Below are 25,547 nucleotides of genomic sequence, written 5' to 3'. Positions count from 1 at the left end.
TTTCACATGATATGAAATTAACAATGCTATATCTTTATGTCAGAAGCTGATTTCTTACATGGTGGTTTGAAATCTCACTATTCCTTTTAAACTGATCTCATATTGTAATAGTGTTGCTAAAGTTGGAATGTCTGAGACTGCAATCGAGCGAGCAGCTGTCTGCATACTAAACTATCCTTGCAGCTGCTCTACAGAACACATGACACGAATATAAATCAAAGCTTTTCATCCATAGCAACGGCAAGTGTTAATTGCTGGGTCCTATACATTTTAATCGGATCCCAGTGATTGAAATGATGTTTATTAGTCTATTGTTTTAAAATGTGGTCAATTGGTCGGATAATTCAGATTCAATTCTGTGACGAGCCAATCTCATTCCCAGGCGCACTCTGACAACGGATTAACGGGAACGGGATGCTCGAAATAAGCGTTATTTTCGAGAGAGGGCGGTCCGTATCGTTACATGGGTTTAGAGGCAAAAGACGAGAGAGGAAGTGATATCAGTTTCCGTTAAATGTTTCGGATATTGCGTTCTCAAAATGGTCTTAAAATATCCACATTTAATCCCCTTGTCTTTTTTGTTGTTATTCTCTTCAAGTTGTAAATCTCCTAGCTCAAGGAACTGTTAACGGTCGTACACAGGAAGTAAGAGACGGCTATTTGTTGCGGTAGACCGGTATAACGCTAGACATCAGGTTCCTCTCTCAGTTTAGGCTTCCTTTGAGTTTATTTGGCCAATAAAAGCAGACGTAACCCGGCAAAGCCACGCCTCCTTGAAGTGACGATGCGCGGGCTTCCTGTGAACACTGGCATCACAAACTGTTGCACCGCTTGTTTGTTATTTATGTTATCAAAGTAGACGACGCGTTAAATGTGAAATAACTGCTTTGTAGGATTTGAAGTGAATCGAAATCTGCTTGTTGTCCGTATCAAGTAAAATATACTTACTTCTGAGACTAGGAAGAACCAAAGTGTCGCTGCAAAAAACGACTTCAATCAGTAAGTTGTAACTAATCAACACACCATCAGTTCCAGGTACACGTTTTCTATAAAAAGCAAGTATATTACACCAGTGGTGGGCCGATGTTCGATATGTTGTTTTGAAATATACACATGTCCAAAAACTCCCTTCAATTGTTGTAAATTATGTACACAACTTGAAGTAACGTTGGCCGAACTCGACCAGCTAAGCTCAAGTGTTTTAGCCTTTGGCTCTCCTAATTTGACTTTATGTGGCTCGTTTGCAAATTACCACAGCTGGACCGTGCTTTTAAGTGTGCGAGTAGCTAATGATCCACACTGCGTTTATGCCCAGAATAACGCAGTAGTTTATTAAATGATATGAGTGGTGGCATGTTGATCTTGGAAGCAATAGTCCTCCACACCACACTAGGCTAAACTCATCACTGCGTCGTTTGAGCTGGTGTTATAGGAGGGTTCTTTACTTGCCATTTATGTTTTTATAGGTTTGTTTTAAAATGACACTTCCCTGATTGGAGTTCAAGCCACTCCTTGATTGACTCGACATGGCAGACAGTTTTTTCAATTTGGAGGATGAGCCCCTGCCCAGCTTCCTTTCCAGCTCCCTGGATAGCACGAGTGGCCCTGTCGCACTGGGGAACGTGACATTGGGCTCAGGCCCCGGCTTTCCCGTGGCTGCGTCTACTGTAGCGAAGATTAGAGCTGGGGCTGACATCAGGTATGTCTAGTGTGCTTGGATGCTGTAGTAGCCCTTATTAGTGAAACGTGCGTGCGTATTGCATGTCCTTCTGACATCACACATGCAGTTTGATTGAATGCCAGTGGTTGCTCTTATCTGGATGGTTAAGAGGGTAACACACGTTCATCGTGCCTGTTTTGCAGAGGGAATGTGGATGATGTGTCATACCTGGAGGGGGGTCAGCTGTCATCTAATGGAGAGAAGGCCAATTTCTGCCTCAGTTTTAAGGATGATATGTGAGTAACTACCTACACGTTGAGACTGTTTGTGTGTCATTCATTTTATTTTTCTCCTTCATGATGCAGGGATATATGCCCTCCCACTTTTTCCTACATTTGACAGTTATTTTAATGTTGGATTATTTTGAGACATCTGTGAAAGATTGTTATTTAAACCGTGTTTATACAATTGAAATTAGCCATGACTGAGATGTCATAGATAATTGTTGCTATATCTAATGTAATTTATAAACAAGATTGCCCTCAATATAATTTCTCATTTCTGATATGCGTTTGTCCTTCTGTATCTTCTATAAGATTAATTGATTACATCCTTATCTGTGCCACAGGGACAATGCAGAGGACTACATTGCAGCTCATGGTTTCATGGATATGCTGGTAAAGATTCCCATGGATGAGTCACAATCCAGTGCACGGGGCTCTCAACCATTCAAATCAATGACTCTTCAAGGGCGAGCCACAGATCTAGGATCTGGTAAGAAATTGACACATTTCCTTTTTTACATAGAAAATAATTCTGCAACCCGGTTGCACGACGCATTCCATCAGTGTAGCCGGATTTCTGACACTTTGTTTGTCATCTTTGTTTGTCATCTTCAATTTGATTGGGCCGTTACTAAATTTTTCCCTAGGTTTTGAACATTTCCATGAATGTCTTTGTGTCCTGACAGATCTCTCTACAGGGCTCCTGACATTCGCACAGTACATGCCTAGGGATACCATGGACACCAAGGTATAGTCATTTATATTCAGGATGAACATGATGTGTTTGGTCTGTTTAGAATTGGAACTGGGTCTACATTATAGAAGGTTTGATAAAAGAATGGTTTCAGAATTTCAAATTATATTTCATTGTAAGTGTACAGTTTGCCATTAAAATAGCTTTATGGGAAAGACTTTTTTTCCATTGCATTATATAATCACCAGCTGATGAAATGTTTGTGCAGGACTTTTATGAATGGGTGGTTGTTCATAATGCTACCGGATATTCTTCAACACCAAAGTCTCTCTCCCCCTCGTTCTCTCGTCACATGTCCGTCCACATAGGTCCAGCCCCTCCAAGCTAGCACTGAAGAAGACGGCCCAGCAAGTGACGAGGCAGGGAGCGACGGTTTCAGTGTTGCCAGTTTCCTGGCCAATGAAAAGCTCATGTCCGTGGACAGCATCAACAGTGACCTCACAGGTGGGTTTTCTGCCCTTCAGCCTCCTAATTCAAGACTGGTTTTCTGACTAAGAAATTAAATAAGGCAGACTAGTGATACAAGGAGGTGACGCTGGTTTTAAACAAGGATCTCGTCTTTGACCGCCAGACGATGAGGTGGATCTGAACAACCTGCCTGATGATGAGCTGGAGCTCTACTTCAAGACGCTCGTCCCGCCGGCCATGCAGAGAGGCCGAGTGGAAGGCCAAGAGATCCCTGCTACGGTGAGCTTCCAGCCTCTCATTCATTCATAGACATGGTCTCTCCCAGCTGTCCAACTGGCCAGATAGAAGCAGTATTTTTCATTTACTTGTGATTTTTGCCTTTTCCAATGTTTCCAGGGGCTGTCAGGATTGCCTAACAGGACCTCAAACACAAATTCTATAGAGCAGGAAAATAATCGGGAGCAGTTCCTGGATGATTACGATCAGGTTGCTATTGATTTTGAAATGCCATTGTGTTGTGCTACTGTTATTCATTAGTCTTAAGTCAATTAAGTCTTCTTAACCAAAAGACCTTGTGTGCACCTTCTCCTCCGTGTTTCCTCCAGGATGACTTCCAGATGCCCGATGTGCGGCTTGCCGCTACAGGTATGGACTCATGCCCAGCAAGCGATGAAGACACTGAGGACGAGCTGGAGGCGGCCAGGGCACACTCCTTCAGGACCAACACCTCCAGAAACAACACCTCCAGGACCCAGCTGCTGCTGCCCAGCACTTCAAGACAGCTGGTGAGTTCACATCCACCTGGCCACTGGTTCTATCCTGCTAGTTAAAGCATCCAGGTGTCCTGGGGCGAGTTCTCCAAGTGCTTCTGACGCACAGGGCGTCGACCTGCATAGCCAACCCTACTTTAGGAGAGGAAGGCAACAAAAGGAAGGCACTTTGAGTGGCTCCAAAAGCCACGTGTCTAGTGCAGTCCATTATTTTTTTTTTTCACATGCTGTACCCCTGAATACACACGTGTGTGTGTGTGTGTGTGTGTGTGTGTGTGTGTGTGTGTGTGTGTGTGTGTGTGTGTGTGTGTGTGTGTGTGTGTGTGTGTGTGTGTGTGTGTGTGTGTGTGTGTGTGTGTGTGTGTGTGTGTGTGAGAGAGCAGGTGGGTGAGAGCAATCGTCCTAGTTTCCGTCCGGGGCTGGAGGGGGGCAGTTCAGACGACGAGGCGTCCAGCGGCCGGGGCGGACCCCCCGCCTCAGGGATCGAACACAGACGTTCTGCTGAGGGACAGGTCATCAACCCTCCTGTCGCAGGTAAAAAAACAAAGGGTTGAAAGATTCACCATGTTGGATTTACAGACAGTTAATCAGCCGCAGACACCGTTATTGCTGTAATTCAGGGACTGTGGTACCTCTAGGCATACTCATTTATTTAGGTAGTCATTATCTTCTTACTTTTTTCTTACTTTTTCGAAAATTGTGTGTGTGTGTGGGTGTTCATTTTTTTTTTTTTTCAATCTCCCATCAAAACTTTTCCTAGTTTATTTTCCCCATGTGTACATTTGTTCACCTTGTGGCTGGTGGCCCGCGTCCCTTCACGTCACCTGTCAAGCTCACCTGCCGGTTTGGTTTCCTGCTCCGCCAGGCGGCGACGGCGGCGGCGGAGACGGGAGCAGCGGTAGCGACGAGAGTGGCAACGACGGTGGAGGGTCTGCGGCCCCTCTCCCGGCGACCACCTACGACGTCCTGCGGGGGCTGGGGATCGTGGGGAGCAGCGGGGAGGGCGGAGCGCTGGGTCTGTCCCACCTGCCCGGGTTCGGAAGGAACGGCTTCTCCGGGCCCACGGAGGTGAGGCCTCACTGGTAGAACCACAGCAGGCTGGCTCCTCAGGGAAGGGTCTGTTAGAGGGACCTCTACAGAATAAAGGAGTCAATGTCAAGTGATGCACGATGGATCTTCATGTTTGAACAATATATAAAGAATTGCACCACTTAACTAGAACCATTTAGATTACCTAAATGGAAACATGGTAAAAAAAGTTGTATGTCCATCGAAAATGGGATTTGGGTCATTATTATTCTGTCTGTGTGTGTGTGTGTGTGTGTGTGTGTGTGTGTGTGTGTGTGTGTGTGTGTGTGTGTGTGTGTGTGTGTGTGTGTGTGTGTGTGTGTGTGTGTGTCAGATGGGGGACCGCGTGGGCCCGGTGGGAACAGGCGAGGCCAGCTCCCCGCCCGAGGCCCCGGCCAGCGCTGCCAGGATTTCCCCAGTCAACTGGAGCATGAGCGTGGACCGACAGGAGGCACTGGTGGGTACTTGGAGGGGCTCAGATCTGTGCTTTACAGAGGAAAGTGTGAGTGCGGTTATTAATTTGGGATTTAACAGATTATCATTTAAATGATATCCTGTGGGGCCTAATGTATATAAAAATAATTGTACAGCGTTTGCTGAGTTGTAACGGTTTGTAATTTGATTTGAATCTAACTACAATAAATTGCACATTTGTTTTAATAGTCTTTACAATCTTTTGAAAATAAATGCGTGCAGTACTCACTATGATTTGATGCTTTGAACCTGCCAGTCACATTATATCCACAAGACAGTCAAGTTTTTCCTTTATGTTCCAGGACGCTATGGACAGCACGCAGTCGGGGCCCACTGCAGAGACTGCGCTGGACTCCCTGTACATGAGGACTGGCTCTGGGCACTGGAGACCTAACGACTCTGCAGTCACTCCGCTCCAGGGTAGCCAGAGCAGCTTTCGCCTCTCGCAGGTACAGACCAGTCCGTAAAACACAATACTTTGTGCCACAGTAACTCTTGCTGTTAAAATTCCTGACTTCTATTCTGGTTCTAGGCATTCAGCTCATTTTCCAAGCATCTACACCAAAAAATGCATTATTATTCAGAAGGTGTTTCATTACCCACACTTGTTTGACACTTGAATGCTGCATATCCATGGGTTGGAGCAGGTGCTCATGGGTGGTTGCGTTCCTCTGAAAGCCAAAGCACAGTGTGTTCGATAAGCACCTTTCATACACAAAAGGGCCTCGCTCTAATCCCGCCAGAGTGTTACTCAGCTAAGTGGCTCCCCATGCGCTACGTCAGCAGAGCTGGAGACCGGCAAGACGTCGATGCTGTTGTGTCCCATTAGAGGCAGAAAAACGGTCTCCATACGCTTTCACACTGAATATGCGTAGTGCCCCCCCCCCCCACACGCACACACTTCCTGTAACCAAGAGCACTCGCTGCGTCAGCATTTATGACTCACCTCTCCACCGACCTCTCCTCCAGGTGCTCCCAGACTGGGGAGCTGGAGGATGTGATGATGCTGAGGATGAAGATGAGGATGGTGTTGACGTCGCCGATGGAGGCAGGCTCTCCCTGGGCTTCCGAGGAGGACCCTGCGGCGGTGGCACCGCAGCCGGGCCCCCTGAGAGCACCAGCGAGGAGGAGAACCACGACGGCCCCTCCAGCTCCCTGGAGGCCAAGTACTTCTCCAAGAGCTTCCAGCACGAGCAGGAGGAGTCGGACGACGACTGGAACCACTGCCCTGGCGACCTGGAGGCGGAGTTCAAACAAGGTGGGTTCCGGGTCTCTTCCTGAAGTCTGAGTTTAAACCTAAACCAAGTTCACCTCATGTGGCCCATGAGAACGTATCCGTGCCCTTCATCTGTGGATGCAGTGCCGGATGTATTGATTGTGGTGAATACATTTGAACGTGTACACATTGCTTTGTCACTCCAGGGGACAACGCCCCGGACAGTGTGGTGTACCAGAATGAGGAGGGCAAGTGGGTGACGGACTTGGCTTACTACTCCTCGTTTCAGAAGGAAGTGGATGGGAACGCACCAGAGAACACTGGGCAGCTTCAGACAGAGGAATTTGTTCCAGCGAGTATGTACACCCCCTGCCAACCACCAGTCAATCCCCCCCCGTCCCCTGTCAGCATTTAACCAATTCAATCCCCACTTCAGGCACTGCTATTGATAAGATCATTGAGGACCAACAGGAGTTTGAGAAGGAGCACCAATTTATGCAGGTTTGTAACGGATTATAAAATCCTAACATCCCCTACCACCCCGACCCACACCCGTTAAACATAACCTGTTGGAATTCCTTCCGCAACCCCCCACCCCCCCTCCAGGAGGAGCAGATCGAGGCGGCCGGCGAGAGTCTCACCCTGGGCGACACCTCCTGGAAGATCCCCACCAGCAGCGACGTCCTGATGAGGGCCTCCCAGGCCTCCTCAGAGTTTGAGCGTGGGAACCACTCCTACCTGCGCCTCTCCCTGGGCCAGTTCTTCGGACAGCGCTCGGAGGCCCTGGGCTGTCTGGGCGGTGCCGACGATGATCTGGACGGAGTAAAGAGGGTCAGTTCACCCCAGGGTTTGCCAACGCTGCATTTGCTTGCAACCAGCTGGAAAGAAGTTGAATAAACAGGCAATGAAATGTGACGGTGACAAGAGCTGTGCTAGCTAGTCAGTCTTTTTAATTCGGAGCAGATCGCTGGGCCGTGGTAGGGAATTACCCGTGATAGCTGCTTTGGTGTTAAACGGACTCTTCGTAATCCATGTCGCGTAATGGGTAATCTGCATGTTCAGTCTCTAACCACGCGCAATAAGATACTCATTAGTTATGGCTGATTCGGTACCATACGTATCCATCTTGGGCAGTTTATGTATAAAGAACCAGCAGTAATGGCATTGTTGCAGAATCGTTTTTTTACGTGAATCATCTGAGAGGATGTCATTCGGTGTCTTTGCTCCTCCAGCCCTCTTTTGGCTACATCATCACCTCCCCAGAGAAGAGGGACCCCTTCGCTCTGATCCGCCCTTCAGATGTCTCCTCCAGAGACTCCTCCGTCCACAGTAACACCATTGAGCTGGTCCAACAGGACCAAACGCTCAACGCAGGTTTGTTGTCCACCGCTAAACGGTGGACTGTCTGATTTGCATAGTTTTGCTTAGGCCTATACTTGAACACTGATTGAAGGATAATAGGGTAGTTGGGTGGGGGGATGGTGTATTGACACCGATACCTCAATGTGTGTTAAGGTCTGCTGAAGTGTCTTTTCTTTACAGAGGACCTGGACAAAACTCTGGAGGCCCCATGTGACAGGATGTCACCTAAAGGAGATCCCGATCCACAACTCTGTGAAGAGGTACGTTTCTAATCGACTGTTGTCGTGCTCTCCCAAGGCTAGCTTTCATGATCCCTCAAGTCACTTTTATTTGCTTGCCTCAATCACATTTAGTCTCTCAAAGGGCTTCACAGGCCATATTGTACAACCCTAGGCCTAATTCCTCTAAAGGGCAAGGAATAGATCGAGGAAAAGCATTGAGAAAGAAGAGGGCTCCCTCTTTCAAGCTCTGGTTAGGAGTGCAATGGGTGCCATAATGGCAGTACAACAAACAAAATGTTGTTTAAGTTAAATAAAGTTCATAGAAAATGAATACAGTCCATTTGGCAGTGTACCAATAGCCTTGTGAGACTATTCGGATCTTAAGGGTTCACGTTTCAGTTCGTCGCTGAAGATCATTCTGGCCCAAACAACTTGAAACCAACCTTCTAAAGCAAAAGAGTGGATCCACCAATCTGCACGAGCGCGGGAAGGCTGCTGCAGAGGCAGTGGCTCTCCAGGACGCCGGTAGCCGCCAGGCGTCTGGTCATGAAGGAACCAAGAGGGTCTGTCTAAACCACGCTGTCTTCTCAGGCCGCGTCCTCACCCGCCTCGCTCCCGGGGGACCCCCACTCCGCACCGGGGTCCGTGGACCAGAGCCTCGTCTCCCCCGCCAACACCAGCGCTGAGCTCATGCTGAGCATCAGCACCATCACCTCGGCCATCGCCGACGCCTCCATCAGCGCCGACCCGTCCCAGCTGGCCGCCATGATCATGGAGCTGTCCCGGCGGAGCAAGGCCAAGGGTCGCCACAGCAACACGGGGATCGGCGCGTCATCGGTCGCGGAGAGCACTTCACCGCTGCAACACGTGAGTGGCAAAGAGATGGAGGTTACCTGACGTTGCACGGATGCTGAGTGTCATCTTCTGTATATTGTTCCCAAGTCATTTTACAAAGACAGTGATGCATAGGCACGAAACAAACAAGAAGTTAATATTGGTGGTTTTAAGGGCACAGGAGCTGAGAGATGACCAGCCATTCCCAGTGCCAGGGGCAGTCTTTCCCTTTGACAAACACTCTCTGAAGATGCCGGGAATTAATGTCATACGGAATTGCAAAACAAAATGTTGTTTTAACTGCTCGGGGACATGGCGCTTCAGGCTAACGACGATATACTGCATCCTTTTTTAGTCTTGTTATTTCTTGTTTTGCCTGATAGAATGCTTAACATTACCAATGCCGCGGGGACAAACAAAAAGCCAAAAGAAAGTCATCCGTCTGCTCTCCATTGATATCCTGCATCAGGTGGATCACAGCGTTCTCCTGGAGGCGCTGCAGAAGAGCACCTGTGCCGGGGAGCTGGGCGCCTTCGACATGGAGAGGTACCTGCGGAAGGCAGACGCGTCTCGCATCAGCACCACCAGCGACTCCTCCCTGGCGCACACGACCTTTGACCTGAGCGCCTGGGCCAGCAACCTAGCTGCCTCCCAGGACGGCCTGGCTCGCGGTGAAGAGTGGGCGTCGGCGCGGAGCGTAGCGTCGAGTGGAACCAACGAGGACCGGCACCCCAGGACCCGGTCCGACTCCCTCCCCGGTGACGAGGACCAGCCCCCCAGGACCCGGTCCGACTCCCTCCCCGGTACACAGCAGCCGAGGAGGAGCGGCATCCCTCGCCCCAAAGCCCCCTCTCTCCCGACGCCAGCCAGGCGGTCCGGGACCGCGGGAGAGCCTCCCACAGCCAAGTCCTCCGCGGACAGCAGGGCCCTGAGTGGCACCGCCGCGGACGGAGGCAGGCCTCCCCCGCACGCCAGTGCCGCCCCGCCGAGTGCCACAGCAGAATATAGAGCTGCTCCCGGGAAGGTGGGTCCCCGAGCTCACACCCCTCCCCGGGCCTCCTCACAGGCCCCACAGAAGAACCAGACGGACCCCGGGGTCCAGCCGGGTCCTCCGGGGACGTCCCCCGTGCTGGGGAAGGGACGCTCGGGCCTGCCCTGCCTCAGAGGCTCCTCTCCCCTGCGGGAACAAGGCCAGCCTCGGGGTCAGCCTGTGACCTCCAGCAGCGGCCCAGAGAACAGGTCCCAGCCTCCCCAACAGGAGGCGCAGAGAGCTGAGGTCCCCTGCCGAAGCTCCCGGCCTCCTGCACCACACGCCTTCAGTGAGTCATTACCTTTATCAAATGAGTTAGGGTTATTGTGTTATGAAACAGGGAGTATCATTTGCAGCTAATTTCATGTGTTTCAGCAAAGATTTTACAAAGTCAGATTAATTGATAGTACAGCAGAATATAGATGTCTTTTTTTAATCTACATATATTTTTAAGTGTGCATTTGATACACACACATTTAATAGGATTGCCTTTTTTTCTGAATAGGGGAATAAACTGACGGTAGACTATGGCTAAATCCCTGCCTTGTGGCGTCTGACTGTGGTGTTCTCGTCTCCCTGCAGTGACGCAGAGCTCGTCTGAGCCCTCTGCTGGAGAGGAGAGCACGTGTCACTTCAGACCGTCCACATGCCCCCTCATCCACTCTTCTCCCAGCCAGACATCCTTCCCGGGCGACTGGTATGTCCACTTCACATGCACGTCTTTCATTCACTGTAGTGCACATGGTGCTCAGCAGTTTACTCACTTCTATCCTATTCATATTTGAAGGTCAAAAAGACTGAACACTTTATTTTGCCCGCAAACAATTTCTCATGGATTGCACCACCATTCTTTTTACAATTTATTTATTAACTGCATTCCGTAGGGTTCATCAGCAAAGAAATAGTCAGCCAAAGACGTTGAAGTCGCTTATCAACCGAGTACGCTGGGGTTGTTAAGTTACCGGAGTACTTGCTGAGTGATACGAAAGATGGAAAAAAAAAAAAATTTGACTTTCCTTGACGGCGGTCATTATATGCTTAGCAACGGTGAATTATCAAACATAATTCACCGCCGGAAGTTGTGAAGGGCCCATGCAAATGAACGGAGCGTTCCAAGGCATTGAGCAGAGCTGTGTAATAAATATAATATTTTTTACTTTTAACCTAAAGAGTGATAAATGGAATGCTAAATCATCACCACATTTGAAATGAACGATAAGAGATATCAAAGAGAAGATCGTAAAGCATAACCTGGTAGTGGCGTTTAATTTTTCTTTTATATTTCCGTAACTTCAGCTTCAATCTCAACCTCCTCTTTCATTTTCCACCGGCCCCCAGCGTGGCGGTGTGTCTGCGCGGCACATCTGAGGGTTTATGCTCGTGGCGCGTGTGTTTTCCCCCCCCAGCACGATGTCCTCTCCCCCTACCAGCAGGACGGCGGCAGACAGAAGGCCAGACTGTGAGCGCTCCCCCCAGTCCACCTGCTCCAGCCCCAGTCTCTGCAGGCTCACCTACATCTCCATCAACGACGGCACCGCAGTGCCCGCCCCAGACAGGAAACCGGTACTGCCCAACTCTTGCTTGGATTCGTACTAGGCTGGTGTATTTGTGTTTAGCATCTAATACTTTAGGACTTCCCACTGCAAAGGAGCAGTTGTGAGCAGAAATTATTACTGGTTAAGTATCACTAGATATGAAGGGAAATCGGTATAAAGAAGATATTAATTTCACAGCAACACAGAGTGGTACGAAACCGCACATTCATTGTGTTATGCGAAACACAATCTCGAGATGTCATCCTGTATCCTAAAGCAATATCAATATGTTGATACACACACAGCACTCACAACGTCGATGCCTATAACATACTTCCTCCACAGAACGACCAAACCATTGCACTGAGCACCACCATCGTCAGGGCCAGTCCCACACCGCCCCTGGAGCCAGACTCGCGGTCCCACCTGGACGGCCCTCGCCAGTCCAAGAGCCTGGACTCACAGCTGCCCTCCCACCAGTCCAAGAGCCTGGACCCTCTGCCCCCTCCCTCAAGCCGTCCCTGCAGGAGCCCCGAACGCAGCGGCTCTGCCCTCAGCTGCACCCGCAGCCAGAGCGAATGCCACTTCCACAGCAGAGACCCCGCCCAGCACCACCCCCCGGCGGGTTGTGGCCTCCACACAAACTACTTTAAACCCACCGGGCCGCCGCTCACCAAGGTGGACTCGGGCTACGCCAGTAACCTCAACATCCACCTGCCCGGCCAGGGATCCCAGCAGTGGGGGGCCATCGACCCGGCCTCCGCCCAGGCCTGCCCCGGCGGAGGACTGGGCCTGCCTCCCGCCTACTCCTCAGAGGAGCTGCGGTACGCGCCCCCGTTCTCTGGCTTCATGCCCCCGGGGCCGGGCCTGGCGGGCCAGACCCAACGCCCGGGGATGCAGCCCCTCTTCGCCGCCGGACGGTCTCTCTTCAGCTCTCAGCTGGCCCAGCAGTACCCGGGTGCCGAAGGCACGCGGCACCCAGTGGCCTACCACATAGGCCCCTACGGCCTGGCACCGGGCGGTGACCCGTCGTCCAGACACCTCCAGGACGCCTCGGGGCCCGCGGGCTACCACCAGCTCCACAGGCCCCAGAACAGCCGGGCGGAGCTGGGCATGATGGGAAAGGCGTTCGGCCAGCCCAGCGTGGAGCCGTGGGCGGCCGCGGGCCTGGACGAGCTCAGAGGTAGGGCTGTTTGTGTCCCGTGTATCTGGATGTTATCTGAGCTGTGGCAAAATATTAGTATATATTTTTTTTCTTTACTACTTCCAACCGTGCCCTTGAATAAAGACGCGATTTGAGGGAACGTGTCTTATCCATTTTGTGTCAATAAGCATTCAATTTTTATCAGTTTGATTATTTTCACGCCAAATCCTTTAACACTTGGCGCTCTATTGATTCGGTGTTAAATATTATTGTGAATACAATATAATTTTCCTTCAAACCGCTGAGGTGAGCCTTGGCTCGCCTCCCCCCTCCCCCCTTCCGCCGCGTGTTTGGAGATGTTGTTTATCCTCCAGTCATCTCTAATCCCTCTCATCCCCAGGCCAAGTGGTGGTGCCAGGGGAGCTGCGCTTCCCCCACGCCTGCTGTGTGGGCATCGCCTCCCAGGCCTCCCTCAGCCTCTTCAACCCCTCCGAGAGGTGGCAGCAGGTCTCCATCACCGTCAGCAGTCTGGCCCTCGATGGAGCCAAGGTGAGCGCTCCGATGCGGTTGAAATAACAGGAACTGCATATATAGATTTATCTTTATGTTTGCCCTGAGATGGGAATCGAAGTGTTAACGGTAGCGTTGAGGGGAAAATGAACCCCAAAATCACTCAATCATCATCGTGTCTCGGAACATTTCTGTATTATCTTGTCTGCTGCTTCCGTCTAGAAACGCTTTCCAAGAGTGGTCTCTTTTTATTTGATGCTGGCTTTTGACGACGTTCCGTCATAAACTCCTTTTTAATTCCAGTGTCCTCAAAGTCCCTAGTGTTCCTTCCCTCGGTGGTCTTCAGGAATGGGCGGCACTGACCTCCTTCTCTCCCCCGGGTCCCCGTGTGGCTCTCCACAGGTGGACAGCTTGCCTTACCAGTGGCTCCTGGTCAAGAACAAGACCATCATGGGGCCGAAGAGCACAGAGGAGCAGAAGGTCCTGCTGGTCCCTCCCCAGGCCGGCGTCTACCAGTGCGTGCTCAGCGTGTCCTCCTGGCCCGCCTCGGCAGAGCCAGACCTCGGCGTCAGGGCCGACGTCTTCGCCAAGAGGGTGTTGCTGGTGGCTGTGGCCGAGGACCCCATGCTAGAGGTGAGGCCCAAGCCCCCCCATAGCTGACCGTGTCAGGGCTGTCTACTGGAATGCTGGGATCCTGAAGTAGGACTCTTGATGGAAATGGTTTGGGCAGATAATTATCATTGGATTATTCAGGATTCATTTGGGTTTTAAGTGTAATCACTTTTTGAGAGGTATTTTCCCTACAGGGGATAAAACCTGGATAGAAAATACAAAATGACAATCTAAAATGAACCCCCCCCCCAGATTGAAGCTGGAAAGTCGGGCAGCTTGGATTTTGGAGACCTATCGGAGGGGCTTTCCAAATCCCTCCCTCTCAAAGTGCTGAACAGAACTCACGCCACGGTCCCCATCCGCCTGGTGATCAGTGCAGTGAGTACCCCAGCCCTGCTCGCAGGCGTGCCTCAGACATCTCCATTGTAATAGGAATATAATGGACACTGCCGATGAATACGTGACGCCATTCAATTACAGGGGAGACATCAGACTCTGCTCTCACATTACATACACAATACTTTGCAAAGATTTGCTTATTCAAGTCCACATTGTTGCAGGTCATTCAGATTCAATCTTGAATATCTTGGCTTGAAGTTCACATTAAACTAAATTCTTTGTGCTGTCTTTTTACCTACCTCATTTTGTGTTTTTGTTACGTGTTTTTCCTTTTATGTGAATTGCTGCTGCATTACTTTTATTTATCTTTGGGGTGGAATTAAGTTCTCTATTAAAAGTAAACCTTTGGAAGGAATTCAACATTGGTGCAGTCGTCTGCTTTGCTTCAGGGTCGTTGCTCCATTTGATACCTTTCTGTGTTATTCCGGCTCTTGTGTGGTTGAATATATTTTCAATGCTCTTGGAAAAAAAACAAATACATAAAGGAGATGCTGTCTGAGAGCAGTCTACAGCCCATAAGCAGGGGAATGCTCACTATCCTCCTGACAAGTGCTCTCTTATCCCTCCATGTGCTCTCTCCTCAGAATGCCAGTGCCTGGCGCTGTTTCACTTTCTCCAAGAACCCCGTTGCCTTGACAGCTGAAGAGTCGCTGCAGGCGGGTCACATGACCCAGTTGTCCTCCCCGTCAGTGATGAACCATGTGATGCATGCCAGCTATGGAGAGGTGAGGCCCGCCAACTGTACCGCAGCCTCGCAGTAGTACGCATGCAGATGCCATGTGGCGTGGAAGTAGAACAATCTGGGACTTTGTTTATTCTTTTAACGTCTGGCAACGCGAAAATGTCTCCGTCATGAAATTACATTTCCTAACCTTTTGACATCGAAAGAGACGGGGAAACAAAATGGAGAGCTATACAGGAGGGCTGCAGCGTTTTGGAGTTTGAATGGTTGTTTTCAGTGGAAATGCATGTTGTTAAAAAGCAACAGAGAACAGCTCCACTATCTAGGAGGGATTCAATGTTCGGTTTTATGTTGAGCACCAAAATATTACGCACGAGGTGAAGAGACGAGCACAAAAAAAAATCAAAAATAATAATTATTTTTTAACCAAGTCTGGTTGGTTATAAGAGTGATATTCCATCGACTATCACCAATTTTTTCCATTTATTTCCTTTATCGTTCCAGAATCCAGAGAGCTTCATGATCTGGGTTCACTTCCGAGCCCCTCAGAAGTACCCCAGCTCAGGTAAGGACATGGTCACCTGAAACGTGACCATGGTTGATCTCTTGCCTCCAGAGAAGTTTCTTGGCCAAGGCAAAATTAACGTTGTCTTTGAGTTTTCTTTTACCCAGTCGATTAGTTAAAACATATCCACCACTGGCTGTTGAAAGGTATTCATTTTAGACCCCTGAGGCAAATATGTCAAACAGTAGTTTATTTTTTCTCAAATATTGGACGAAGTAAAAAATACGGCACTAGTTCGAATAATTGACAAACGGCGTGACAAACCAACTGTGTTCTGTTGGGTCAAAACAAATGGTTTAATTGGGGTTCTGTTGGGTCAAAACAAATGGTTTAATTGGGGTTCTGTTGCACCAGGAGAGCTCGGCCCGGCGGAGGAGTTCATGGCCCGAATCGACATAGAAGTAGACTCCCCTGGTCCCAGTCACGTGATACGGAGTGTTCCCCTCCAGGCCCGGGTCGGGACGGCCAGGGTCCATGCTCCGAAAGACCTGCAGGTAGCTCTCTATTTTACCAGTCACTGTTGTCTGTCTGTAACATGGTCAGTCATTACGGCCTGTCACTAAGTCCAGTCAATGGTGTCCGTCTGTACTACCAGTCACTAGGGCCAGTCTGTCTTTAGGATGTGATGGTCTTGCAATATTCATGCTTGTGTTTTCCAGACCTTGATCCGTTGTGTGCAAGGTTGATTTAGTTTAATGGATGTGTTGTTTTGATGGGGTTTCTTTCTTGGATCATTTGCAGTGCGCAGTGCACAAGCTCGTCTACATAGTTTATGGTCCCATTAAAATTCAAGGAAATTACATAATCAATCAGGAGTCTATTGTTATACTTCCTAATTATCACCTATTATCATTCAGACAATTTTGTGATTTCATTTCATTTTGTGATTTTCATTATACATTATTTCCGTTTATAATTGCACTTTGATTTGCAATTTCTCATGACCTTCACGGTGGAGGGACTAATACACTTCCCGACTTTCCATTTCGTCTAGACCATCAGCCTCTCCGCTCCGCTGGGCCAAGCCCGCCAACAGGATCTTCCATTGAAGAACGCCGGCAACATCGAGGTGAAGTTGAAGCTCAAGGTAATTCTGACCTTTGCTTTTCTTATTAGATCCGTGGTTTGTCTAAGCCTCTGACATTCTGCTGCAGACTGGCACCTACTGCGGGAAAGATTTATTGATGTATAAGTTTCATTTATTTACCCTTACTTGCTTATTTTAGACTAAATTCTTTAAAGTTGTTTTCCTCTTCCCACATTCTCTCCTCTTTTTGGCCTTTTGCTACTTCCTTTCTCTTTTTCGTTCGTTGTTGTTTTTCTTTGTCGTCCCCTTCATTCCTCTCTCTCTCCCACTCAGTGCAAGGATGCAGAGGACTGCTTCTCCGTCAGGCCTGATGAGCTCTACCTCGTGGTGGGAGAGGAGAAGACTGTGGAGGTCTCATTCAATGCACAGGGAAGCAAGAAGTGCAGAGAAAGGTATGCTGCACGTGTGCACATGTCGCTTGGGGAAACAGTTTTACACATTTTAAAAATCGTACTTCAATTATGTTAACGTTCACAATAAGGCAAGCATGTCCCTCAAACCATGCACTTGGTGGTTCATGCTAACTATAGTAGGCACCTAAATTCTCTTGCTCCACCAATTCACGGCTCCACCAATTTAACTAAATGCCGATGATGCAACATGCGTGTGACGTTGTGTAAGCTTTGTGCATTCTGTGTGGTCACAGTGCGTGTGCTATCATGCATATTGTGTCGCGGTCCCATACATAAACTCCCACAGCAGAGTAGTCCGTTTACGTGTCACTTTACAGCAAAGGGGCCCTCAGGCTACCAGACCATATCATTTAGATTCCTAGACAGAAATAATTGAGGCGCTTTTCTTTAAGCGCTGAGGGGAATGTCTTGACGCAGCCTTTATTTTCATGTGTGGTTTTGTCTGGGGCCCCAGCCTCCTGACCATCCTGGTGTTGCCGACGGGCCCCCAGTACGAGGTGGCCCTCAGGGGAGAGGTGGCTGCAGAGATCCATGGGAAGCCCGCCGCCTCGGCCCCGGGGCCCGCCGCGGACGTCCCGCCCATCCTCTCCAACAAGCAGTTTGTGGCCTGGGGAGGCGTCACTCTGGGACGGGCCGTGTAAGTACAGCTCCAATTCAAATGTGGTTATTTGGGTTTTAATAGTTTTTCGAGCTGCCGAAGCCGGGGGATAAGGGCGGACTGTGTTATTGATATGGTATTATTGATATGCTCCCCATCTTGCAATCTTGTCCCACTCCATTAGGGCACCAGTAATGCTATTCATGAGGAGGGACAGAGGGCAGTCTGTAGGGAGTAGCGCTTCTCAGAAGCCATTTCCCCATAATCCACATTTATTTTCTTGCTCAACGTGTGTGTGTGTGTGTGTGTGTGTGTGTGTGTGTGTGTGTGTGTGTGTGTGTGTGTGTGTGTGTGTGTGTGTGTGTGTGTGTGTGTGTGTGTGTGTGTGTGTGTGTGTGTGTGTGTGTGTGTGTGTGTGTGTGTGTGTGTCAGACTCGTAATGGAGAATGAGTTTCAGGGTGAAATTCTGTCTTGTTTCCAACCCCCCACAGGCAACAGAAGCTGGTGCTCCGGAACAACTCGGCCGACGGCACCCAGCAGCTCCGCCTGCTGATCCGCGGGCAAGACCAGGACTGCTTCCAGGTACTTTGATCCAGACACCCCGACGCTGCGCTCCCATTACCCCGCCTTCCCCCCCGGACCCTCCAGCCCAGCAGCGGCTGGGGACTAGCTATATTCCGGCTACGGCGTCTGTACAAGCTAGAGCCGTTAGGAGTAGGGATCGACCGATATATCGGTCGGCCGATATTATCGGCCGATATTCGCGGTTTTTACGTGTATCGGTATCGGCCGATACGCGGCAGATTTTCGCCGATTTTTTTTATTATTATTTTTCTTTTTTTTACTTGTTCTACCTCACCTGTTTTTAATATTTGTTAAATATTGTTCATCTACTTGTTCTTACTTGTTCTACTTCACCTGTTTTTACTATTTGTTAAATATTGTTTTTTATATTGAAGTTCAATAAATGTTCCTTTAAAAAAAAAAAATAATGATAAAAAAAAAAATCGGCTCAAGAAAATCGGTATCGGCGTATCGGCTAAGGCTGATGAAAAAATATCGGTATCGTATCGGCCCTAAAAAAATCGGTATCGGTCGATCCCTAGTTAGGAGCCTTCTGCCGGTGTGGATCTTGTTGCCGTACACCTCCTTTAGTGTTGCACACACCCAGTCTGACCCTGTGGAACACCTCTCCTGATCGAATAATTATTTCTGGACCACATAGTATTGGGTTTAGCGGAGCATGACCATTGTTCACGGTGCGGCATTTACCGAGCATCTTCCATGGAACAACAAATGTTTGAAGAGGCTCATTGTGGGACAAATGTCAAAGGATGCAAATAAACACAAAAGGGGTTCTCTAGGTCGAAACTATTGAGCTGTACATAAGGCAGCAAAATGTACCAAAGAGGTTTCTCACTGTCTAAACTGGTAGCTTAGTTGATAAACAATACATTTGATACAAATGCGACACATAATGCCTTTCAAATGGAGAGGAAGAGGGCTAGCTCTAGCTGCAAGGATCATTCATCCATAAAATGGATGAGGTTCTTTTCAATGTATTGTTATTACATTCTCTACCCTAACCCCACCATCCTCAGCTGCAGAGCATGTTCAGCCCAGAGGAGCGTCTGACCAGGCACGGTGAGCTGTCCATCAGGCCCAGGGAGGACGTGGCGGTCCACCTGCTCTTCGCCCCCACCCGTGTGGCCTGCATGCTGGCCAAGCTGGAGATCAAGCAGTCTGGATTGAGGCCCTCCCAGCCGGGGGTCAAGTTCACAGTAAGCGGTGCTCTGGGTCTATTGACCTCATGCGGTGCTGCCCAGCGCTGCCCGGGATGCTGGGTTTAAACTTGAGACGAGCTGTTGAAAGGCTTTATTTAGTTCTTTGAGGTTTGAAGTGGGCGGCTGGGTGGGTTTATCCAAGGAATGGGGTGTATACACACAAACACTCACTCACTCTGATGGACATTGCGCCTTCTGCTGCCACCACCCCCCCCTGGCCAGGCTCATTCTCCGCCATACTGCAGTCTGATCTTATCTCCTGATGACTTGTGATGTGTGTTGGTGTGACGATGGGCGATAGGTCTTACGATAGGCGAAATGTCACGCCGATATGTCACATGAGCCTGTTCTCCCCCAGATCCCTCTCTCCGGCTACGGCGGCACCAGCAACATCATCCTGGAGGACCAGCGGAAGGAGGCGGACGGTTACGTCGCCACGCTGGCGGGCGTGGCCGTGGGCCGCGTCAGCAAGGTGTGTCTGTGCGTGCGCAACACGGGCTCCCGAGCTGCCTTCATCAAGGCGACGGCGTTCTCGGACCTGCAGTCGCGCTCGCTCATGGAGCCGTCGGTCATCAGCCTCTCGCCGTCACAGTTTGTGCTGAAGGAGCGCACGCAAGAGGTAGTGTGTGTGTGTGTGTGTGTGTGTGTGTGTGTGTGTGTGTGTGTGTGTGTGTGTGTGTGTGTGTGTGTGTGTGTGTGTGTGTGTGAAAGTCAAGAGGTAATTGCGTATTAAATGTGAGCATCGCTGACTCAGCCTGTCCTCTTGGTTAATGAAGAAGGTTGTGGTCGCCTGAAATTGCCTCTCTCTGTGGGCTTGGTCATTTGTTGTGCAGGTGATCACGGTGCTGCTGAAGGCCACCCAGAGAGAGACCTCCCTATGTCACTCTGCACAAGCCCTGCTGGCCACCGTCTGCCTTTTCTGTGGAGACGAAGTCTCCAGGCAGCAGTACAGAAGGTCAGACACTGATTCACCTGTTTCAATTATTCACGTCAACACTAAATGGCTATTTTGCCCCTGAAAGGTCTGGTTTATGGGGAAATAAAGGAATAACTTCCAGTCGACTTTAGAATTCAAAAACAAGTTGTTTTGGGAAAGGAAAACTGATTGAACAATACAGATCTTAGGTTGAAGTTATGCAACTGGTTAAATATTATTGAAGGATATTTATCCACATACATTTTAATTAATTCAACATTTAGCATTTTGGAGAGCTCTGCCATAAATCTCAAAGGCCAGGTTAGAAACTGATATGAGCTGATGCTTCATCTAATAAGTTATCTGTTTATCTGTTTGGTAATACTAAAAACACTAGCCTTTCTGAGAAACGATGATCCTTGTGTCAGGGTTGCATCATTTCAAACTGCTGCAGTAAAGAATCTGTATGCATTTATCAAGGTCACAGCTTTTACAAAACAAGTTTGATTTGATTATCATTTTGTGATTGTATGCTGCAAAGTAAATCGCATGCCCCTTTAGAGTCTTTTTGAAATGCTGATCGAGTTCACAGAACAGGCATCAGCTGGCATTGCGTTGGAGTTTGGAATTGTTCATTCGTTGGCTTTATTTTTTTATTTAAACTTGACAGTGTGTTCCTGTGCTGTGCTCCCCCAGGTTGCTCCAGAGCAGACCAGAGGCGGGCAGAAAGGTTCTCTCAGACAACAGCCTGCTGAAGAACATCGACTTTAATGAGACGTTCCTGGGAGAGGAACTGATAACCGAAAGTATGAAAATTCACAACCGTAATTGGAGCCAGTGTCTCATGACAACGATCTCCTGGCTCTCCTCTATAAATGCTTCCTCAATAAGACTGAGACTCGACAACCGCTCTTGGCAGTTAGTGATTGCCATGGTTGAAAATTCAGTGTGAGGATCTGTTGCTGCCCTGTTCCATGGGGTCTCTATGAGAGTGTTCAATGTGTGCTTGATGCATGGCCATGGGCAGTGCTACCCTTACCTTCATGTACTTGCTCAGCTGCAAACCAGCAGGGGCTTGTTAATTTAAGTTAAACACCTCTCTGTTCCGCCCACTGATCCTAGTGAATTTTATCACCCTCAAGACAAAATAATGAAACGCATTATATCTCCATCATACCTTTTTCTTTTACATCGAAGACCAAAATAATCCCCTTCACATCCTCAAATCAACAAATAATGTTTGCCATTCTTGCGTGTTTGCTCTATTTATAAAACCGGCATATTTTATTCAGGACTGCAGTAATAAGCTGAAGGTTGTGCACAGCTTGACTCTGCATCCGTTTCCTCCCACCACAGCCTTTGACCTGCCCCAGAGGCCCAACGAGGGCCACGTCTTCTACGGGAACATGAGCAAGGTGGTGCTGTCCCTGCTGGGGACCACAAGCCGCCCGGAGCCCGGTGATGTGGAGCGGGCCGAGCCGGTCCAGCACTCCGCTGGACACGCCGCCGAGTCTCACAGGTGACCTGATGCATGATGGACGCTCCTGACACATGGCTCATATCTCAAACCACTACCTTACTTGCTGCTGTAACTGAGGATGCAAGCTCCTCACCTTTTTATATAACTAATTAAAGAATGTCTTTCTATGTCTAATATTATCTGCAGTGCACTGTGGGGCAAAACAATTAATTTGTTGTTGTGTTCATTAGTGTTGATTGATTTGAAGTATGTAGTTATGTTGTGTTTTCCAGTGCGTTTGCGAATGGCAACATTACCCTGGACGTGCTTCCTGTGAAAGGTCCCCAGGGCCCACCTCTGAGAGCAGCCGAGCCGATGCTGAAGGTAGACTAGTCTGGCAGCAGCCAACTTCATACCGGCAGGTCCAGTATCTGTCAAACACCGTCATGTGGGACTGTGTGTGGTACTGTAGCTACACTGGAGCTGTTTCCTTAAATCTTGTCACAACTAGGCAGCTTGTACCATTGGGTTAGTGTTGGTTGTCTGAAAAGCTTGTTAGCCGTCACACCTGCTGATCGCCAGAGACTTTTGAGGGGAGGAAAATGTGTTCGTCATGATCTTTAATTGCCTTAAGTTGAAGATGCAAGCCTTGTCCTATATTGCTGCCCAGGTTAAATTTTACATATTTTTTCTTGATGTTACCCATTTATGTATCACAAAATTTTGTTTCCCAGGGTTGTTAATTCAATCTTTTCATGTCAGGTAAACTTCGGTATTTCAGGGGTCTAAGTACACCAACTGCAGATCATTGAATTGCAGTTGAATTAGTTAATCTTGTTCACGCTTTCTGATTAGTGTCCGTTTTGGCATTGCTCATCGTGGTATCGGTTTAATGGATGCCTCTTTCACAAAGGATAAGGCGAGGGCGGATGAAGAGAAGACGGGAGAGCAGGGGACCTGGTCCGTCCACCCGGACCAGCTGGTGCTCACGGCCCCCACCATGAGTGAGTAAAGAGGAACTTCACATCACCGTTTTGCCGTAACGTTGTCTGGCAGTTGGAGAAAGGTTTTCTTGACTGAGTGCATTCCATTCGGTGTAAACGTTTGGTAACTGCAGTCCTCGCATACATTTTTTGGGGTGTTTTAATGAATCGATGGTATCCCCTTTTCCTTTTTTTTGCAGACGGTACGGCCACCACGCGGCACGTTCACATCCGGAACAACTCGGGCCGGGGGCTGAGCTTTGAGCTGTCCTGGCCTGCCCACTGCCTCACCATCACACCGCAGCACGGACTCATAGAGCCACAGTAAGGACCAGGTCTTCACGTGTCGGTGATCCACAGACTTATGCTACGTTGATCCACCTTTCTGCCTGGTTCCAGCATGATCTACACCCTACAATTGACTTGACACACACCGGTCACCTTTTATCCTATCAGTATCATTAACTAAAGCCGAGAAATAAAACAAATGTACTTATCTTTGACGTTACCGTACATTCCTTGTTCATTAATGGTACTCCACTGGTTTTCATTTAATGTTTATGTTTATATACGTACCCTCCAGCACATGTCCACTTTGCCTGCCTCTTTATGTTCTCACCTCCTATGGTTGTATATCTTCAGTTCATATTTGTAACCCTTATTGTTAACTCACTCTTTTTTATACTCTGTAGTTGACGGAACTATCCTTGGTTTTACTGTACATATGATGACTACAAATCTTGATTTGGACCAGCCTTCCTCGCATGTTCTCATTGAATAAGTTGCCTCGCTCTTGAACCAGCTCAGTGTTTGTGTTGTGATGCGCTATCCCCTCCAGGTCCCACCTGCAGATTCTGATCAGCCCCAACCCATCCCTGGCCTCCAAGACCTCCATGCTGCCGTGGAGTGGACAGATCTACATCCAGTGTGACGGTACCCAGAAGGTACAAAACATTCAGCAGCCAAACTCTTCCAGAGCATTTTGAGTAAGGGATCCTATACAGCGGGCCGGTCATTATCCCACTTAATGCACGGCTACTTACTAAAGAAATCGAGAATTTGACACAAAGTAAGCTCTGAAAACGATGATTAAAATGATTGTATTGATTGTATTGATTCCGCGAGATCGGTCTGTTGGAAATTGGAAATTGTCATTCAGAAATCTCAAGACTGCTGAATGCCATGATAGCCCAGTCAGAACAAAGCATTCAAGCAGTGTAATAAATAATACTAGACCAAATTCTCTGCACGCTCGCCTCACAACGCCCTGGGGAATGCTGTCACCTGACCTGACGCTCAACGCATTGTCCGCCCCCCATCAGTTCATCAAGGCGCAGATCCGCCGGGACCTGGCCCTAGACGTGTCCCCGGCCCCAGCAGAGAGGAGCCTGTCTGCCCTGGCTCCCCAGGCGGCCACCCCCCTGCCGTCCCTGGTACGGCCCGACAGCCAGGCCTCCCAGCCGCCGGACCTCCCGCAGAGCCCCCAGGCCCTGTTGGAGCTGGGCAGCAAGACGGTGGTCTTCCCCGCCACCCCCTCAGGGGAGAGCTCAGGTCTGAACGGGTCACATGGGATGGGATAGAATATGTTGATTGACATTTTGTTACATTTTTGTCTGCATTTTGAAACTGACTTTGGTGAGATAAAATTTGAAAATGTATCACGAATTACAGTGTAAGTCATAATGAATGAGTTAGCAATTATGCCACTAATTTAAATAACTTGAAATGCCAAAGGAATCAGTATAGCAATAACCCGGGACCCAGAAGTCCTATGTGATGGTAGGAGTGAGCTGGCACAGAGCCTGGGGCGGAAAACAAACAGTTACGACTTGTTTACGGTTTAGTTCCTAAGATATAAAAAATACAAATGAATGTTGGAGTGGATGAAGCGTTCAGAAGGGTATTTTAATAAGTGTATTTCTACAGTCTACTAGGTGTTGATTTTTAACTTTTACAGACACTTGTTTGCAGTTTACTACTGCTGGCCAGGTTTGTTTTTGCCAATTACCAGCTCCCCCTCTAGCAACATGATTGGCCGAGACAAATACGAAGTAAAATAATGCGAAACACCAAGGTCACCAAGGAGTTGGCTTGTCTGCCGTCAGACTTTACATATTCATTGTTGCTTTATGTGTGAATGCATTAACTTAGCATTCATTTCCTGTAGAATCCGTCCTGGAAGTGGATAACGGGGAAGAGGAAGTGAGGTGGTACCTGTCCTCCTTCGCGCCTCCATACGTCAAGGTTCACAATCCTCTTTATCTACATACTTTGCACAAAGATTACATAATCTTGTTTGTTCATTTTCTGCTCTTCATTCTCATTCTGGTCTCCTCTGCTGTGATGTGTTTAGCCTCTCAATGGTTCCAATGCCAAAGACGCTCATGTCTAGTTTTCTCTCTCCCTCTCTCCGTTGCTGTCTCTCGCCCTGCCTCTCGTCCTCTTCCCTCAGGGAGTGGACAACAGTGGGGATGTGTACCGGGCTACCTACACAGCCTTCAGATGCTCTAGGGTGTCTGGTACCCTGGGAGCCCGGCAGAAGATGCAGGTGATGACACACAGCAAATCAGGACATTTACTTAACAGAACCAGGTTCAGAGGCTCCGCTACAACAGGTCTTCATTTTATCACATTCTGCCACTGATTTGGTCTTGCCTCTGATCTATATGATACAATTCTGAAGGGATTTGGATTATTTATGTTTGCTAACCATTTTTTCTCCTGAATTATTAGTTAACCTATCTTTTAAGATGTATTTTGATTTTAAATGAATGCAAGA

At 48.7% G+C, this 25,547-nt stretch overlaps 1 protein-coding gene across 1 annotated transcript in view; it reads left to right on the top strand.

The window, feature by feature from the left end:
- Positions 1 to 746: 746 nt before the first annotated feature.
- cep192 (centrosomal protein 192) overlaps positions 747 to 25,547 on the top strand; it is a 35,017-nt gene continuing 10,216 nt past the window's right edge. Inside the window, exons 1-46 of the mRNA XM_060064697.1 lie at positions 747 to 999; positions 1,467 to 1,699; positions 1,864 to 1,956; positions 2,289 to 2,434; positions 2,631 to 2,692; positions 3,007 to 3,142; positions 3,270 to 3,385; positions 3,503 to 3,592; positions 3,712 to 3,891; positions 4,260 to 4,410; positions 4,742 to 4,944; positions 5,279 to 5,401; positions 5,721 to 5,867; positions 6,388 to 6,676; positions 6,841 to 6,990; positions 7,071 to 7,135; positions 7,241 to 7,465; positions 7,867 to 8,008; positions 8,177 to 8,256; positions 8,809 to 9,084; positions 9,521 to 10,370; positions 10,664 to 10,778; positions 11,488 to 11,644; positions 11,962 to 12,799; positions 13,161 to 13,309; positions 13,673 to 13,903; positions 14,135 to 14,260; positions 14,866 to 15,006; positions 15,468 to 15,528; positions 15,883 to 16,022; positions 16,523 to 16,615; positions 16,889 to 17,007; positions 17,483 to 17,665; positions 18,118 to 18,208; positions 19,228 to 19,407; positions 19,769 to 20,029; positions 20,244 to 20,365; positions 21,023 to 21,132; positions 21,683 to 21,845; positions 22,079 to 22,169; positions 22,699 to 22,789; positions 22,969 to 23,092; positions 23,607 to 23,712; positions 24,091 to 24,319; positions 24,936 to 25,012; positions 25,221 to 25,316. Coding sequence (XP_059920680.1) covers positions 1,527 to 1,699; positions 1,864 to 1,956; positions 2,289 to 2,434; positions 2,631 to 2,692; positions 3,007 to 3,142; positions 3,270 to 3,385; positions 3,503 to 3,592; positions 3,712 to 3,891; positions 4,260 to 4,410; positions 4,742 to 4,944; positions 5,279 to 5,401; positions 5,721 to 5,867; positions 6,388 to 6,676; positions 6,841 to 6,990; positions 7,071 to 7,135; positions 7,241 to 7,465; positions 7,867 to 8,008; positions 8,177 to 8,256; positions 8,809 to 9,084; positions 9,521 to 10,370; positions 10,664 to 10,778; positions 11,488 to 11,644; positions 11,962 to 12,799; positions 13,161 to 13,309; positions 13,673 to 13,903; positions 14,135 to 14,260; positions 14,866 to 15,006; positions 15,468 to 15,528; positions 15,883 to 16,022; positions 16,523 to 16,615; positions 16,889 to 17,007; positions 17,483 to 17,665; positions 18,118 to 18,208; positions 19,228 to 19,407; positions 19,769 to 20,029; positions 20,244 to 20,365; positions 21,023 to 21,132; positions 21,683 to 21,845; positions 22,079 to 22,169; positions 22,699 to 22,789; positions 22,969 to 23,092; positions 23,607 to 23,712; positions 24,091 to 24,319; positions 24,936 to 25,012; positions 25,221 to 25,316 — 7,791 coding nt within the window. The 5' untranslated portion in view covers positions 747 to 999; positions 1,467 to 1,526. The remainder of the gene's footprint in view (positions 1,000 to 1,466; positions 1,700 to 1,863; positions 1,957 to 2,288; positions 2,435 to 2,630; positions 2,693 to 3,006; positions 3,143 to 3,269; positions 3,386 to 3,502; positions 3,593 to 3,711; positions 3,892 to 4,259; positions 4,411 to 4,741; positions 4,945 to 5,278; positions 5,402 to 5,720; positions 5,868 to 6,387; positions 6,677 to 6,840; positions 6,991 to 7,070; positions 7,136 to 7,240; positions 7,466 to 7,866; positions 8,009 to 8,176; positions 8,257 to 8,808; positions 9,085 to 9,520; positions 10,371 to 10,663; positions 10,779 to 11,487; positions 11,645 to 11,961; positions 12,800 to 13,160; positions 13,310 to 13,672; positions 13,904 to 14,134; positions 14,261 to 14,865; positions 15,007 to 15,467; positions 15,529 to 15,882; positions 16,023 to 16,522; positions 16,616 to 16,888; positions 17,008 to 17,482; positions 17,666 to 18,117; positions 18,209 to 19,227; positions 19,408 to 19,768; positions 20,030 to 20,243; positions 20,366 to 21,022; positions 21,133 to 21,682; positions 21,846 to 22,078; positions 22,170 to 22,698; positions 22,790 to 22,968; positions 23,093 to 23,606; positions 23,713 to 24,090; positions 24,320 to 24,935; positions 25,013 to 25,220; positions 25,317 to 25,547) is intronic.

This window comes from Gadus macrocephalus, chromosome 11, assembly GCF_031168955.1.
Source record: "Gadus macrocephalus chromosome 11, ASM3116895v1".
Lineage (NCBI taxonomy): Eukaryota > Metazoa > Chordata > Actinopteri > Gadiformes > Gadidae > Gadus > Gadus macrocephalus.
This window is presented reverse-complemented; position numbering and strand designations above follow the sequence as displayed.